The following is a 17,692-nucleotide window of genomic DNA, read 5'->3' as shown; positions in this document are numbered from 1 at the left end:
ATAAACACAAGTCGGCAATGTTTCACTAACAGTAACCATGTGGAAGTCACTCTGTTGATTATCAATGAATGACAGATGCAAACATAGCCCTGGCAGGTGTGGTTCAGTGGTTAGAGCACCAGCCTGTGTACCAAAGGGTTGCAGGTTCGATTCGCAGTGGAAGGCACATACCTAGGCTGCAGGTTTGATCCCCGGGCCTGGCACATGCAGGAGGTATCCAATGGATGTGTCTCTTTCACATCGATGTTTCTCTCTTTCGCTGTCTTTCCCCCTCCCTCCCTTCCACAATCTCCAAAAGTCAATGGAAAAATATTCCCGGGTGAGGATTAACAAAAGAAAGATACAAACATAGATCCCTGACAAAAGCACGCCCCACCCAACCCTAACCAGAATACAACATACAGATCTGGTGCTCCTTTAAGACAGTTGTTACCAGAAAGGCGAACCAGTCCTTGGTGGGTCTGCCTAGGGTCAGGCCGGTAGTGTGTGGGTTCTCGACTTCCTGCAGGGAAAATTTCACAACACGAGTCCAGGTGGATTCTAAAGGGTGCTTATTAAAGCCGGGGACAGTGAAACAACGAAGGGCTGGGGAAATGAGCCCAGGCTGGGCTGCTTTGGCTCACTGAGAAGTCAGAGGAAAGGGGGCCTTGGGGACAGGTTCAGGGGGTTTGTCTGAGATGAACTGCCGCTGCCCATTGCTGCCCTGGTTGCAAGCTTCGTGGGGTCCCTTAGAGTCTAGGAAATGCATGCCTGAGGGGGGAAGAAAAAAGGGGGGGAGCGCAGGTGTGCTCCTAGGAAGGGGAGTGCAAGCTGGGTGCTTTGTTTTGTGGGGTTTTAAAGGCTGGGTGTTTAGGGGAGATCTTAGGGGAGGATTTCAATAGAATATTCATTAGCTTTATGATGATGTACCAAAATGAGATTTATTCCCTTCTCTGTCCTTGGGTGTGGTTGGCAAATGGCACTAATTGAATTTCTGGTATGTGTCTCCCTGAGTAGGGTGGTTTAAGCTATTTTACACTCTGGTTTTGAAGAAGTGCAAACCATTCCCTCTTCAGTGTCCCCGGTTTAGGGGAGACAGGATTTACTACACGGCTGACACTGCTGGGCATCTAGATTTCCTAGATGGTTGTAAACTGCTGTTTAAATATCTGTCTCAGTTGCCATATTCTGCTTGTCCTGGCTTCCTGGCCTGTTTCACAGTGACTTTAAAGGACAATGACAAGAGTGAAAAGATACACATTTACTAAGTTAGTGGAATAAAAAGCAGGGAAATTCGGGCACGGCACAAGGAAAAATACAGTTTTCCTTACAGTCTTGAGCCAACTATCCTGATAAAAACTATTCTGAGCAGGTCTTGAATCCTGTTCCTTCAGCCTATGATCTACCCTGCTTTTGTGTGTCTACCAAGTACCCAAAAAAAAGAGACCTAGTAAATATAAAATGCATTTCATAAAATATGTTTTTATTTGTTTATTTTAGAGAGAGAGGAAGTGAAAGAGAGATAGAAACATTGATGTGAGAGAGAAATATCCATCGGCTGCCTCCTGCACGCTCCCTACTGGGAATGGAGCCAGCATCCCGGGCATGTGTCCCTGACCGGGAATCGAACCAGGACTTCTCAGTCCATAGGACGATGCCAATCCACTGAGCCACACAAGCCAGGCAAATATAAAGTGCATTTTTAATTTGTTTATTGCATCCAGATTCTAAAGCCTACCATTGAATTTTGTCCAAATATTAACTTACAATAATAACAGCTAAAATTTGTTAAGACAAATACACATATACTAACCTTTCATCAACACAACTATGAGAGAGAGGCACTATTATATGTATTAGAGATAAAGAAACCAAAGGGCAGGGAGTTTGAGTAACAACCAAAAAAATGGTAGAGCCCACAACTGAATGCTAATCTAGTCCAGAGACCAATTTCTTAACCTCTATATTACTCTGCATTCATTCCCAAGAATGAAAACAGACAGGTAAAGAACAAAGGTAATAAAAACCTCATGGCAGCATCAACAATCACTACTCAAAATTTCATATTCTTACAAAAATAATTTTCTAAAAAAGGACAACTAAACATTAATCTTTTTCATAAAAATGTCATATAATTTCAATAATGCTTTAAGACGACAAGGATGATTTTAAGCAAAAATGTCTGTTAAAAAACTAGAGAGCCCTGGCCGGTGGCTCAGTTGGTTGGAGCATCATCCCATGCACCAAAGGGTGGCAGGTTTGACCCCCAGTCAAGGTACACGTGGGAAACAACCAATTGATGTTTCTCTTTCATATTGATGGTTCTCTCAAATAAATCAACAAAAATTTTTTTAAAATCAGATAAGTTTTGACTTAAACGATCATTAGAATTTCTTTCTGCTTTTGTTTTTTAATCCAGACGGTTATATGGGAAGATCTATATTATTCAGTAATTCCTCACTCGTTTCCTGGCTTTAGAAGAAAATCCTGCCTAAGATGATCTCCTATTAGCACTACTGAATTGAAAGTGTGAAAGGAAGTAAGTTCGCCTTTGCAGGTTTGGCTCAGCAGTTAGAGCATCGGCCCGCAGACCAGAGAGTCCCGCGTTCGGTTCCCGCTAAGGGCACGTACCTCGGCTGCAGTTCGTCCCCGGCCCTGGTTGGGGTCATGTGGTTGGCAGCCACTCCATGTGTCTCTCTCACATCAATGTTTCTCTCTCTCTCTTCTCCCCTCTCTCCATCCCACTCTATCTGAAGATAAATGCAAAAATGTCCCCGGGTGAGGATAAAAAAAAAGAAAGGAAGGAAGTTCATCCTCCCAGCTTCCTGACGAGAACTGCCACCTCTTCCACAAAGTAACAGTCATTGAGAACAGGGGACATAAACAATATCTTATGACAGAAAGCTAGACTGTACCCTCCTCTAGAAATTAACAGTCATCAGTAATGTAGAAATAAAAACAAAATTTCCCACAAAGGAAGTGCTGACCAATGTTTGTCAGTAATTATCTTTTGCCTGGAATCTTACTGAAGGCAGTTGTAGTAAACTTTTCATACAGCTCCAAATTCCTACTAAGAAATGCTTTTCACCCACTAAAGCTTTTTGCCAGAAGCAACCATGATGTGGTAGAAAAAGCAGTAGTCTTGGAGGCAGAAAACTGAGGCTTTATTCGAGCTTCCTCGTCCATAATGATACCATCTCCCCACCCCAAACCCAGAAGATTGCTTCTAGTCAACATGTGTAAGTCTCTGTTTCACAACAGAAATTCTACTTATCTGTTTGTTTTAAAGCAAAAGTCTCTCTTTAATTATGATATGAAATACACCATTATAATCCAAGTCATGTTTGCATCATCATTAAAATAGGTAACATGTACTGAGTGCTTACTATAACCATCATGCTTAAAAAAAAAAAAAAAAGGCTTCATATTCATCACTTGATACTCATAGCAGCTCTATGTGGTCGTTTCTATATCATCTCCATTTTTCAGATGAGGAAACTGAGGGTTAGGAAGTTAAAGTCACACATGCCCCATCACAGAGTAAGTGAACAAGCTGGGATATGAACCCAGGCATTTTGTCTCCAGAAATTCATTTCAGTAAACACTTTGATACATTACTTTTAAAAACAGAGGTATGAGCCCAGTCTAAACTAAGCCTTTCCGGTTAATTAGGGTATAATAAAGCACCTCTTACTTACTCATTTCCCATTCATTTGGGTGAATACTTGGGGGAACGGTGGGCAAGCACAGACAAGAGTTCGCCAGTGTCCCCGAAGCCAAAACTCTGGCCGCAAAGTGGGTAAGTAAAAAAATTATACAGTGAACATCACTAAGAGAAAAAAGTCAAAAGCACCCTACACACCCAGTGCTAGGCATTATTTGAACAAATTATAGCTCTTCTGAAAGATGGATTATCATTAAAAGTAGATTGAAGAAAATGTAAAGACATGAGAAACCTTTAAAATATGTTATTTAAAGAGAGGAAAACAGCCCAGCCAGTGTCGACCCCTGCACCAAGAGGTCGCCGTTTCCACTGGTCAGCGCACATGCCCAGGTTGTAGGCTCGATCCCCAGTGGGGGGCATGCGGGAAACGGCCGATAGATGTTCTCTCTCATCAATGTTTCTGTCTCTCTCTCCCTTTCCCTTCCCCTCTCTCTAAAATCAAAAAAGGGAAAAAAATTTTTTTTTTAAAGAGAAAAACAGGTTTAAAAAAATAAAGTTAGCCTGGCCAGTGTGGCTCAGTGGATTGAGCATCACCTCATGGACTGAGTGCTCCTGGTTCAATTCCCAGTCAGGGCACATGCCCAGGCTGTGGGCTCGATCCCCAGTAGGGGGCGTGCAGGAGGCAGCAGATAGATGTCTCTCTCCCACATGGATATTTCTCTCTCTCTCTCTCCCCTTTCCTCTCTAAAATATCAATAAAAATATACTTTAAATAAAAAAAATGAACACCAGGGGAGGGAAAATACATAAGAAATACTAGATTATTTGCAACAAAATTATTATCTCTGAATGACAGGGTTAAAGATTAATTTTTACTTTGTGTTTTCCAATTGGTATTAGCTGGATCATCAGGAGAAAATTGCTAAGAAAATGAGAAGTTTGTTTGCATAGCATGTATTCAAAGGTAATATTTGCTGAAGATCACGTTTACTGTCACAACGCATAACCAAAGACAGCTCACCATAGCACATCCCAGAAACAACTCTGTCCTCACTAGTCAGTCACACTATATGACTCAAGAACCATGAACAGCCCTGGCCAGTTTGGCTCAGCGGTTAGAGCATCGGCCTGCGGTCCAGAGAGACGTGGGTTCGGTTCCCGCTGAAGGCGCGTACCTCAGTTGCAGTTTGTCCCCAGCCCTGGTTGATCGTGCATGTGGCGGCCACTCAATGTGTCCCTTTCACATGGATGTTTCTCTCTCTCTCTCTCTCTCTCTCTCTCTCTCTCTCTCTCTCCCCCCTCCCACTCTATCTGAACAAAAACTGGAAAAATGTCCTCAGGTGAGGATAAAAAACAAAAAAGAACCATGAACAAAGTCCAGTTGGTGGTGTCCAACCTAGAATAGATCATTGTCTAATCCAGAAAGAACCCTGGAGTCCAAAAGATCAAGTACAGTATGAAAACCATAGGTTTACTTTCAACCAGTTGAGAAATCTAACTGGAAAGTCATTTGAATACAATATCACTTTTTCTTTTTTAAATCTTCATCTGAGGATATTTCTCCATTCATCTTCAGATGGAGTAAGAGGGAAAGAGAGAGAGAGACATCGATGTGAGAGAGACACATCAAGTGGTTGCCCCCCACATGACCCCAACCAGGGCCAGGGACCAAACCGCAACAGAGATACGTGCCCTTGGCTGAAATCAAACCCGAGACTCTTCGTTCTGCTGAGCCAAATGAGCCTAACCACTGAGCCAAACCAGCCAAGACATGAATACAATATCACTTTAAAAAGTAAAATCTGGCCTGGCCAGTGTGGTTCAGTGGTTGAGCATTGACCCATGCACCAAGAGGTTGCCGGTTCGATTCCTAGTCAGGGCACATGCCCAGGTTGTGGGCCAAATCCTCAGTGCGGGGCATGCAGATGTTCTCTCTCATCGATATTTCTCTCTCTCTCCCCCTCTCCCTAAATACAATAAAGAAAAAGAATTTTTTTAAACTTATAAAATAAATAAGTAAAATCTGTCACAATACTTACCAGTGTCTTACAAGAGTATAAACTATCCTTGCCTACCTTCAATCCATTCACTGTAAGCTGTCACAGCAAACTTCTGACCATCCACAGTATAAAATTCTCTCTGGGCAAGAGCCTTTCCACCACTACTGTGATTTTCATAGTTTCTCACAGATTCATTGCAAGAAGTACTTCCTCCATCAATGACACCCACCAAAGCCCACGCTTGCCTGCAAGGACAGAGAGCACAAGCACTTGGTTATTTGTCATGGTGTTGACCCAAATCCCTGACACAGATGTTAGGTCAGGGGCTGCCTGATTCACATATTTCATTCCTTGTCGGTCCCTACACCTTTTTCTCCGTATGAGGTTGCAAGTCCAAATGCTGACTGAGGTCAATGACGTCACAGAAGGAAATGCACCTGGGTTGCTTGTCCAGCTCTGTAACAGATGAAACGCCGATGACTGTGACTTTGATTAATCACTGACTTCTGTCTTCAATACACACCCATTTCATTCACTACCATTCTGGCCATGAACCCATTGTATTTTTCCTTCTTATAAAACCTGCTGTTTTCAACTCTCCTCTCTGCCATGTTCTCCAATCTCGCTGTATAATAGAATCACATTGGGAGCATTCAGAACACACCTCTGCTCAGACCCAGCCTAGACCAATGCAGTCATCATCTCTACAGGTGGGGCCCGGCATTAGTCATTTTCAAAGTTCCCCAGGTGATCTGAATGTGCAACCACACCTGAGAGCCACTCAGTTACCTTGGTGGTTCTCAGACGTCAGCAGACACCAAAACCACCTGGAAAGCTGATTCAATCAGATTTGCTGGGCTGCAGCCCCTGTTTGAAATGGGGCCAGAGAATCTGCATGTCTGACAAGTTCCCAGATGATGCTGAGGCTTCTGGTCTGGGGACCACACTGAGAACCCGGGAGTTAGAGGTCAGAGCAGAGAGCAGTAGTTATCAACCCCGACTGTACAGCAACTGCCTGGGGTCCTAACCTTCGAGGATCCTGAAGTAAGTGATTGAGGGTGGGTCCTGGGCATCGGAATTTTTTTAAATCTCTAGTGTACAAGACTGAGAACCACTGGGTTAGTTGTTTCTTCACAATTTTTTTTTTTATCCTCACCCGAGGACATTTTTTTTGTTGTTGTTCAGCTAGAGTGGGAGGGAGAGCAAAGAAGAGAGAGAGAAAGAGAAACACTGATGTGAAAGGGACACATGGAGTGGTTGCCACCTGCACGACCCAACCAGGGCCTGGGACAAACTGCAACAGAGGTACGTGCCCTTAGCAGGAACCGAACCTGGACTCTCTGGTTCACAGGCCGACGTTCTAACCGCTGAGCCAAACCAGCCAGGGCCGCTTCTTCACATTCTTAAAGCTATAGAATTACTCCCCAAACAGATTTTACATGCTACATATCTATTTGTTAAAAGCAATGTGTTTTTGAAAATGCCATTTTATTTCTGTGATCTTGTGATAAACTCTCAGGGACTTGCTTAAGCCTGTTGCCAAAAATCAATAAAAAAAAAATAAAAAAAAGATAAAAAGCTAGAAAATTTGCCTTAAGTCTCCCAGTTTAAAACATTAAAAGAAAAATGTCAACTTCTTTCTCTAGGAAAAACAAAAAATTCACCAAATGTAATCTACACCAGACAGATGGCCGGATAGTCAGAGATAAAAGTTAACCAAAGCATGCCTACATCCTTATAAATTCCGCACCCGTCCCTGCCTGGATTTAGCTTCACTTTGGCTGACAAGGCTTTACGGCTCTATTTATATTCCTTGACACAGCAGAAAGAATCAAATGAAGAATGTCTCGTTTTAGCATCTCCTGTATGAGAGGGAAGGAGAGGAAAAATATCGGAGACTCCCTTTATTTACCCAGGACTGCCTCAGCAACTATAAAAGAATGTTGTATTCTACTGACACTATCTCCAAACGCTCCTACTTCCCTCCTCCGCTTGAGGAAAATTTCAGCACACCAGAACATTATCTTCAAAGGGGCATGTTTATGTACACTGGAGATAACGTCAAAGCAGTGGAACACTGGCAAAGGATCACAACACTATTCCTTCCATCACATCAGCAGCCATATTTTAAAGGAAATTTAGAAACCGTAGAGGGAGTAACCAAAAAAAAGTCAAACAAAATATTCATGGCTAATGATCATGCTGATCTAGAACAATAATGACATACAGAAACAAAAGCTGGCCCTGGCTAGTTTGGCTCAGTGGTTATAGCATCGGCCCACAGACTGAAGTCTCAGGCTCGATTCCTAGTAAAGAGCACGTGCCTTGGTTGCAGGTTCAATCCTGACCCCCATCGGGGTCATGCAGGAGGCAACCAATCGATGTTTCTCTCTTGGTCTCTCTCCATCCCTCCCTATTACTCTATCTAAAAATCAATGGAAAAATAGCAGGTGAGGATTAAAAAGAAGAAACAAACAAGAGTTGTAACTTCTGACGTTACTGGATAATGAAACAAAGTATAAGGCTAACTTGGGAAGGGCTACGCTCCACTCCTAGGTCTGTGAACTACAGAAATATGTGCACACATGCATCAAGAGATGGGTCAAAAGCATTCAGAGACTCACTTCTTATAAAAGAGGTCCAAACTGGAAAACCACTCAGGTGTCCAGCAGTGAATACATTGTGGCATAAACATAGCAGAAAATAAACAGCAATGAAAATAAGCCAGCATTACGTGCAACAAGGTAAATACCCTCAGTAACAGAGTTGAGCAAAGCAACCAGACACAGACACAATGTATTGTTTGCCCTCATTTATATGAAATTCAAAAACAGGCAAACCTCACCTTTAATGTTCTCCACAAAATCAGGACAGTGGTTCCCTCTGGTGAGTGGAGGGAGTGATCAGTGAACAGGCGGGAGCAAGAGGGTGGCTTCTGGGCCCTGGCAATGTTCTATGTCATGAACTGGGTGGTGGCAACCCAGAGATCACATTGTGCTAAGTCATTAAACTCTACATTCTTGTTTTTAGCACTTTTCTGTATGTGTATTATATATATATTTTTTGTATGTGTATTATATCTAATAAAAATTTTTTTTAAAGACTTCTGAGGTTTTGCACATGCTATTCCCAGTCTGGAAAGACCTCCATTCCACCACCTAGACAGCACGCTCCTAACATCCTCGCCGCTGCCTCCGCTGACTAACCCACGCCTATGTGGGGCTCCTTCTACTGCGCCCCCAATATAGCCTGTAGATGTAGCAAGTGTCTTACTGTACGATCCTCATCTATTTAGGTCTCTGTTTGTCCACTAGACTAAACGAAGGCTCTGACAGTGTCATTTCATCTAATCATCTATGCCATAGATTTTATGGGGACCCAGCTCTTCGCATCTCTTAAATATTTCCTGGGTGAATAAAAAGCATTTTTAAAACATTCCAGACTCCTTTTCTTCACTCACTTTGTCTCAACTTTCTCCAGAATTTCTGTAGATAATGTTCCATTCCAACAACCAAATTTCCAAGGAAAAACTAATAACTAGATTGACCAACCATCAGAAAAATAACTAGATCATTTCAATATGTGAGTTTTGAAATCCTCTTACTTTTCACTGCAGAGATTCTCTGACTTTACTAAAAACAGTAAGCAGAACTGAAACTTCTGTTTTTTGAATTAAATGTTGAGCCAGCTCGGGGCGGCACGTGTCCACCAAACCAGCACATCAACCAGCACATCCATGTGAGTATGCAAAGGATTCCAAAAAATGAAAGGAAAAGAAAACCATAAATGTCCCACCCCTAGGGCTTTTAAGACTTTTACACATATCCGCTTAGGCACTAACCTTTCAACTCCTAAATTGCCTCAATTAGCCTGAGTTCCATGTGACACCCTTCTGAAGGTAATGAAAGAGGAAAGTAAATTGTCCCCGATCTGGTGTGTTGTTTTTTTTTTTCAGTACCACATTTTGGTTCTTTTCACAAGCCTGATGCTATAGTTCACAATGTGCTTCAATGCCACCCAAAAAAGAGCTTTTGTAACCAGTATCCTGTCCCCCAGTCCCATGTTTCAAAGCAAGAGGCAACCTCCAGAGGGTAGTGGCCATTCTGACCTGAAGTCAGGCCGTGGTTGCTGTGTGTCTTTCTCCATCCTCGCTCTCCTCTCACACAGACGGACTCAAACCCAGAGCTGGGGAAGAAAGTGCAAAGGTATGCCCACCTGTAGCCCAGTCCTTGGATCAGCTTACTTCCCAGCCGGTCCTGGATCATTTGGATGGTTCCCTGTAAGAGGCTTTTGGCTGCTGAATCTCCGACGGCTATCGCAACAATCCGGCCTGGATCCTGGGCTCTCAGAAATTCCTGGAGTCGCCTGCTCTCATTGTGGTACTCGTGGGTATCAAACCTCACGCTTTCTAAAATTTTGGCTGTGTCTTGGTCAATGACCCTCACATTGAGGCCCCTGGAAAAATTCTTTTCAAAAGCATAGGAGCCATAGGTCAAGCCTGAGGAGTGCAGAGTCCTCGCCAACAACGTCCACGATGCCTTCTGAGCCCCGTGTAACTCCAGTGTCCCGCCAGCTTCCACACCAATAAATTTTTTGCCAAATGTTGGCATACTTTCACCTTCATCTGACTTGCCATACAAGGCAATTGTCGCTTTGGATGTATAGCGGCATTTTTCTGCTCCAATATGAAGCGCCCCACCATCCTTGATCAGGATGTAACGAGTCCTCAAAGTAATATTTCTGGATCCATCTTTATTGTCCCCAAATACAAGCAGTCCTGCAGAGAGCAACATTAGTGTCAACCCACTTCTGAAACATCTTTCTGACAGAGAAATAGATTTCACGTGGGGGGGGGGGCACATTTCCACAATTAAGTTGGGTTTAAAAAGAATTTACTAAAAGTCGCAGTGGGAAATTAAACCTGTTTTCAAAACATAGCAAAGGGAAAAATGAAGAGCTCATATCTCAACACACTAAAAATGTCTGTGCTTATGAATTTCAATCCATTCACTTCAGAGGTAAATCATTTCCAGAAAAGTATCTAAGAGCCTACAAATCTGAATCTCATTTTTACATGTTAACCCATGTTAATTTTCTCATCACTCTCCACCGCAGTATCAAAGGTTTGGCTAAGAGAAACCACCTTCTGGAACTGTTTCCTTTTCTATAAATCAAGGGTGTTGAGTGATTTCTAAGGCCCTTCTAGCTCTTGAATTCTATGGTTCCACCTAAGGAACTTTTCGTGTCTCCATGGTTAAAGTGACAACACACCCTGAAGGCTCAGAACAGTTTTCTGCAGAAAAAACATCAGGTGTGCCCCCACAGTAAACAGCAAGCTTGCAGCCCCCTTAGGCAGGGGCCATTCTTTACCTCCGTCCTGAATGACTATAGAATTCACCGTGGCATCTGAGGTCAGACGGAACATGTCTCCCTCCTTGATAACAACATGCTTGGCGGAATCTTGTCCTGGATCCCAGTTTATGAGACGGGGGTTTTGATCTGGGCAATTCTCTGTAAGACAAGGCAACATCAATATCCCATCAACCAACAAAATGTAAGGATACCTGTAGCCAAATCCAAACACTACCATCATTTATTGCAATCTGCAATTAATGGGCTGACGTATTTTAAATCCCTTCCATTAGGATGGAAATCCCACCCCTTCCCACCCAGCAGAGATAAGCCAAATTCTTTACTTCCTCCACACCTATAAAAGATTTCACCACAAAGCTAAACTGCTACCACTTAGTTCCGGTCAAACTCCACAAGGTCAACATAAAATCCCCCTGAATCATTACTTCGGAAGTAAATCCCCAGTAAGAGGCAAAGCTGTGAATTGTCCTTGGACCCACACTAGAAAGCTGTTTTAGAAAAGAAAAGATGTTCACAACATACATGCTAGTAAATAAAAAATGGACACTGCTAAGCATATTAAGTCTTCCCAAGTTCTTTCCAGTGCACAGTGAATCATTACTAGGTGATAATAGCACCTCTTTCACTCCAAAGGCAGTAGCTGGTAAGTATCACTACGTTTAGACACGTACCCTTCCCCCTAAAACTGCAAGAGGCAAATAAATGGCCAAAGGCATGACTTCTCGTTTACAGAGAGATGAGCAAACCACAGATTACAGAAGCCAAATCCAAGATTACTCAGCATGTTGAGTGATTGGGAAGTTCCCCTCTAAGAAATAAGGTTTACTTTACTTGCGATGGCCCTTTACTAAAATTAGAATTCACTTCTTAAATAGGCGATGATGAAAACATAAAAGTATTCTGCATTGCCCCAGCCACTTAATGCAGGAGACCTTTCGTTTCTGTTATAACTTGAAAGAAGCGGGGTTGGGGAATCACACCAATTTGGATCAACTAGTGACCAAGTATTTATTGAGGATCAATTTGTCCACTCTATACTAGATCCTATAAAATAAATAAATGTAGAAAGCAAGGAACCCACAGCCCTCCAAGTTTATAATCTAGCTTGGAAGAAAAAGCCACGATGTGTGAAATAATCAAATACTGAATATCGGGGTGGTTACTTTAGGTGCAAAAGAGCTCAGAGAAAAGAGGGGCGGGGCGGCACCTGAGGCAGCTTCCAGGAAACAGGTGACAGCAATAGGCAAGATGTGCTTGGGAATCATATAAAGGTGGAAGGTACAAGATGGGAAATCATGTGAAAAATAAAGAAACTGGGTACAGCACAAAGATACCATTTTTCACAGAAAAAAATTCTGATTCCTCACTCTGGACTTATCTAACATGAATGCTGACCTCTTATTTTTAAGTACTCATGTTGCCCTAGGCTTACGCTTTTCTGTTTGAGTTGACAGTAACCACTGAGTTAAAATGAGTCCCACTAGTGCCTGACCTGTGTGGCTCAGCAATTGAGCGTCAACCCACGCACCAAGAGGTCGCCGGTTCAATTTCTGATCAGGGCACATGCCCAGGTTGTGGGCCTGATCCCCAGTGGGGGCCATGCGGGAGGTGGTCGATCAATGTTCCCTCTCATCAATGTTTCCATCTCTCCCTCCCTCTCCCTTCCTCTCTCTCTCTCTAAAGTCAATAAAGAAAAAAAAAATCAGTCCCTCTAGTTAAGAACTTGGCAATTATTTCATGAAATTAATTTTTCTCATGGCAGCTTCATAATCACTGATATTTGATTCTGACAAATCAGTGATCCTCACTGTTACGCTAAGAATAATCTTCAACTTTCCTTCCCATGGAACAAAACAAGAAATTTCTTGAATTTGTTCTGACTTAATACTGAGGATCTGTTCAACTTTTCTTCCACCTCCCTCTCTTGCCATAAAACATCCAGCTGGAATTCTCCACAACGTTCTATCAGAAACAAATGTAAGCCCCGTGTAACAAGCACTGTGCCCAGCTACAGAGGAGGAAATCCAGTCTCTTGATATCTAGAGCCTACCAAAGTAGTTACATAATTTCTCTTTATTGTTTATAATTATTTCCCGGGACAGTATCCTTCATTGGAACCATCACCAAAACCTCCAGGCTCTTTCCTTCCTGTAAAGTACATTTAATGAGAAAACGTGTGGTCTGCAGAAAGCTTTGAAACATAGCTCAGCCCGCCCCAGCTTCCTGGCTGCCCACTTGTTGAGCAGTGGGGGAATTATCAAAGTTTTGTAAGAGCAGTAACCACAGTGAGGCTGACCCTGAAATACTTCAGCATACCAGATCTTTTCCACTGATATCCTGCACTTCCATTGCCAAAATATGAAACTAAAGAATGCTGATTCGAGGAACCACATCAGCAATTCAAAGTCTTGGATGGAACATGAAAACATCAGTTAAAGCCACAGATTTCAGCTCTGATTTTCCACTAAGCTAGCATCCCTGTATTGCAAATTACTTGGAAAGAATAAATCAACAGCAGTGAGCTTGCTTATTCTGCCGGAGAAAAGGGGAGAGAAAGTCAATGCTATGTGCAGTGAAAAGCAACATCACAAGTTCATAACGTGGTCTACTAGCGTGGTTAACAAAGATGGTGAAATGAGCACCTCTCTTACTTCAGGTCTACTTAGCAGTAGTGACACTACCTCTCCCCAGGACCATAAAACCCCTAAATTACCCATGAACCCTAAATAATATTGGTCTTATAAATGGTAAAGTGCTTCTCAAATGTTATATCCCTTTAAGGAAGCATCTAATTTGACAAAAATATGTTGAGGACTCAAAAAAGCAGACAACTATGGTGCCCAGTCCCGGCTGTTAGGTCTGCTGCTTCTCCCACAGCTGAGCCCTCTGATTTTCACCTGGATGGATGGGATTCTGTCATGAGGTCATCCTTTGCTGGTACAGTATTTAGGCTGACTGACAACAAACTTCTTCAAAATCATGCAAAGTATTAATATAGTACCAACTTGAAAAACAAAGGCCATCAAGAAATTAAAACCTTCCTACACGATGTTTAACTATGATAATGAGTGATTTTTAGACAACTATTTCCGAAATCACACCTCCTAATGGATGTTTTCCTTTTAGGACACACATTGTCCTCAAAAATAGTTGAGGCTCCTCTTTTAGAACAGTCCTCCAGCCAGCTACAAACCGCAGGACACAAATCTTATTATTTTCACTTATATATATTATTTACAAATCCATTGGTTGATTCTTTTATGTGCCCTGACCGGGGATCGAACCCACAACCTTGGCGAATTGGGATGATGCTCTAACCAACTGAGCTACCCGGCCAGGGCCTTCACTTATTTTTTTTTTTTAAATCAAATGTAGTTTATCACGGCAGTTAGTGTTTTTTATCACTAAAAACTTGGCAGTCGGAAAGTCCTATCTCCCACAAAGGATGAAATTGTGCTACTACAAGAACTCAGTAAAGTCTTAATTAGCATTTTGAAAAGAAATACTCCAAGAACGTCTTGAGCACTGAGACGAAGTGCCAAAGGGGAAAGGAAAAGCCACCCTTCAATGTTATCATTTCCAAGGGTTCCTTTAACAGTCGCTCTCATCTGAGGTTACACTTCCTATTAACTAATCACACACTAGGTAGCGAGAGCCAATTTAGAAGGGCTTTTTAATCTTATCATACTATTTCCTTCCCTCCTTTCTTCTCCTAGAAGATGTTCAATACACACACATACACACATGTCCACACTTACCATCTGGAGCATATTTTGAGGATATCCCTAAAATGATTGCAAGTGCAACAAAAAATGAGAAACTAGTGATAGCAAAGCAAATGAAAGTATTTTTGTGCCTCTTCTGCTTTTGGCTTCTGCCCTGGGCTTGCTGCTCTTCAGGTGAGAAAGCGAAGCTGGCCCTGGTTTCCTGCCTGATGGAGGGACATTTGGCGGACGCTTGGCTCTTTGGAGGAGGAGGGGGACGCAGTGGGACAACCTTCCCAGGAACATAGCCAGAGGAGCGATGGCCGTTTCCGTTCTGAGGTTGTAAGAAAGCAGGGGAATGTCCCCTGGAATTAGTGGCATGCATGATACACTGTCACTGCAAAAAGAAAAGAAAAAGAAAAAAATTAAGGCTCAGAAATGTGAGAACTGGAACAGTTTTTTTTTTTTTTAATATTTTTTTAGTATAGAAAAATATACACAACATAAAACTTACCATTTAAACCATTTTTAAGTGTATAGTTCATTGGCATTAAGTACATTCACAGTGATACACAACCATCACGATGACCATCCATTTCCAGAACTTTTTCATCACCCCATACAGAAACTCTATAGCTTTTAAGCAACAATTCCCCATTCCCACCTTCTCCCCAGTCCCTGGTAAACACTGTAAAGACTTCTTGAAAATACCAACTCAGCTTACATCCCTGTGTGGCTGAAAAATGGGTTCTATGGAAAGGAACCTCACATGGAGACCTGATCATAAATTCCTAACTGGGCAGATCACAGTGGGTAGTCATGCCCCAGGCATACAACTTCTTTAGTGAAAGGTTTATCTTTGCCTTCAGCAACCCCTGTCCATTGTTGCTATGCAATTAGGTTAACACCTTTGAAAAGTCTCTTTTCAGACCCCTCCAGCAAAACCACCCTCAAAAAGCACATATAAATTTAACAACCCTGTAATCTAAATCCTGCCTGGCTTTCTCCCACCGTCATGCAATCTTCCTTAAATTCCCTGTGTAAAAGAAGCTGCAAACGACTATTCTAGGAAGCATTTTTAATTTTTCTCAATCTGTTGTGATCTTGCTTCCAGGTGTATCCTGTTTGGTTCAAATAAATTTTTATAAAAATTATTTACAGGTTCAGACAGTCTTATGTCAACACCTAATATAATAAACTATGTGGACAATCACCTTCATTAATGATCTTCTAATGCCACTGCTTCCCAATCTGGCCGCACACAATAATCACCAGCTAAAGTAATGCCCAGTGCCACACTTCAAACAATTAAGTCAGTATCCAAGCACCTCTTATCTTTTAAATGTGCTCCCCGCCCCACAACGTGTTTCTAATGAGCACCTAGGTTGTGAGCCACTGTTCTTTGGCAAATGTTCTCAGTTTTCATTGTGCACATGAATCACCAGGGAAGCTTGTTGAAAGTAGATTCCTGGGCTCTCCATCGCAGTGATCCTGGCTCAGTTGGTCCAGAGCCCTGGAGTTTACGTTTTTAAAACAATAAAAGCAGGCAAAGAAGCAGGCGGTCCTACTTGGAGGATCATTATTCTGAGTTCTTCACATTGAACTTGAAGTTCACGTGTCATATGAGGACCACAAGGAGGTCCTAACAAGTTCCAATAGACAAGCACTCCTGTTGAGTGTTTCATTTCCCCCACCAGGTTCATCTCGTGGTGAAGCAACTTATGTATTTCTACTCGTCTTATCTCTTATCTAGACACAGTGAATTCATTTAGGGAGAAAGTCTAAAGTCCGTATTATCTCTTTATAGCCTCAAATTTTGTTTTAAAATAGTAAGCATTCAAATATTATGATTAAGATAATTAAAAACTAGCTGACACCCATAGAGCACTTACTGCCAGCTTCTGTACGTCCCAAACACCTTATGTGTAATAACTTATCTAATATGTTTAATACAACAAATATATAGGCAGATGCCATTATTCCCATTTTACACATGAGAAACAGGCCTAGAAATGTTAATTAGCTAGTTTACAGGAGAACCAGGACTCAAACCCAAGTATTTTTACGCTCGAGTTCGGCCTCTTAAGTTACACCAGTGTGTCTTCCAGAGCAATGGAGAGGCACTAATTTCCAAGAATCAGTTTCACAAGAGTGTAGCTAGAACTGTGCTGAAAGAGCATAGTTTCAGAAATTCTTCATGCAAAAGTTCAATGGACTACATGTGGTTCTTTCTTACCCAAGAGAAGCTGACACAAAGACAGACAGTCCTTTTTTATTTTTTATATTCTTTATAGTAAGCACTAATAAGTTTTTTAATGAAAGAATAAGTTTTGAATGAAACTTGACTCTTTCTTTGCCAAGTGAGAGAGAGAGAGAGAGAAAAAGAAGGAGGAGGAGGAGGAGGAGGAAGAGGAGGAGGAAGAGAAAGGAAGAAAGGGAGGAAGGGAAGGAGGGAGGGAGGGAAGGAGGGAGGGAGGGAAGGAGGGAGGGAGGGAGGAGGAAGGATGAAAGAGGTGCCCTGACTGTATAATTAAGACGTGCTCAAGGGCTTCAGAAACACGAGGTTCAACCTCTTCCATTACCTTCCTTCCTCAACATCTAGAGTGTCCCAGAGTCCCCTGACTTCATTCAATACCCTTATAATTAATCCCCCTCAACTTCTGTCAAAACAATGAATAAGAATCCTAGTTACAAGGGTACCTCCAAATTGCTCTAAACTACAGCAAATCCATTAACCCAAAATGTGGTCATTAGAGAAGCCACAAATAAGGGTTCCCAGGACCCAAATGACCTGGAAATTAGTGGGGACAGAAAGGGAATCTAATCAGGAATTGATGCTGATTTTACATGGGGCAAAGAACATTCCTAGAGTCAGTGTGCCTGTCAAAAACACTTGGTTTGTGGGGTGTGACTTCTGAACAAAAGTAATTATTTAGATGAAGCTTAAGCTCCAGGACAAAGGGAAAACCGTC

At 42.2% G+C, this 17,692-nt stretch overlaps 1 protein-coding gene across 1 annotated transcript in view; it reads right to left on the bottom strand.

The window, feature by feature from the left end:
- Positions 1–17,692, bottom strand: part of CEMIP2 (cell migration inducing hyaluronidase 2) — a 75,451-nt gene that overhangs the window by 43,854 nt on the left and 13,905 nt on the right. The window contains exons 2-5 of the mRNA XM_036260588.1: positions 14,775–15,117; positions 11,014–11,154; positions 9,859–10,420; positions 5,719–5,888 (exon numbers count right to left, since the gene is read on the bottom strand). Of these exons, the coding sequence (XP_036116481.1) occupies positions 5,719–5,888; positions 9,859–10,420; positions 11,014–11,154; positions 14,775–15,105 (1,204 nt within the window). The 5' untranslated portion in view covers positions 15,106–15,117. The remainder of the gene's footprint in view (positions 1–5,718; positions 5,889–9,858; positions 10,421–11,013; positions 11,155–14,774; positions 15,118–17,692) is intronic.

Source organism: Molossus molossus, unplaced genomic scaffold (assembly GCF_014108415.1).
Source record: "Molossus molossus isolate mMolMol1 unplaced genomic scaffold, mMolMol1.p scaffold_m16_p_14, whole genome shotgun sequence".
Classification (NCBI taxonomy): Eukaryota; Metazoa; Chordata; class Mammalia; order Chiroptera; family Molossidae; genus Molossus; species Molossus molossus.
Note: the sequence above shows the minus strand (reverse complement) of the source record. Positions and strands in the feature narration are given on the sequence as shown.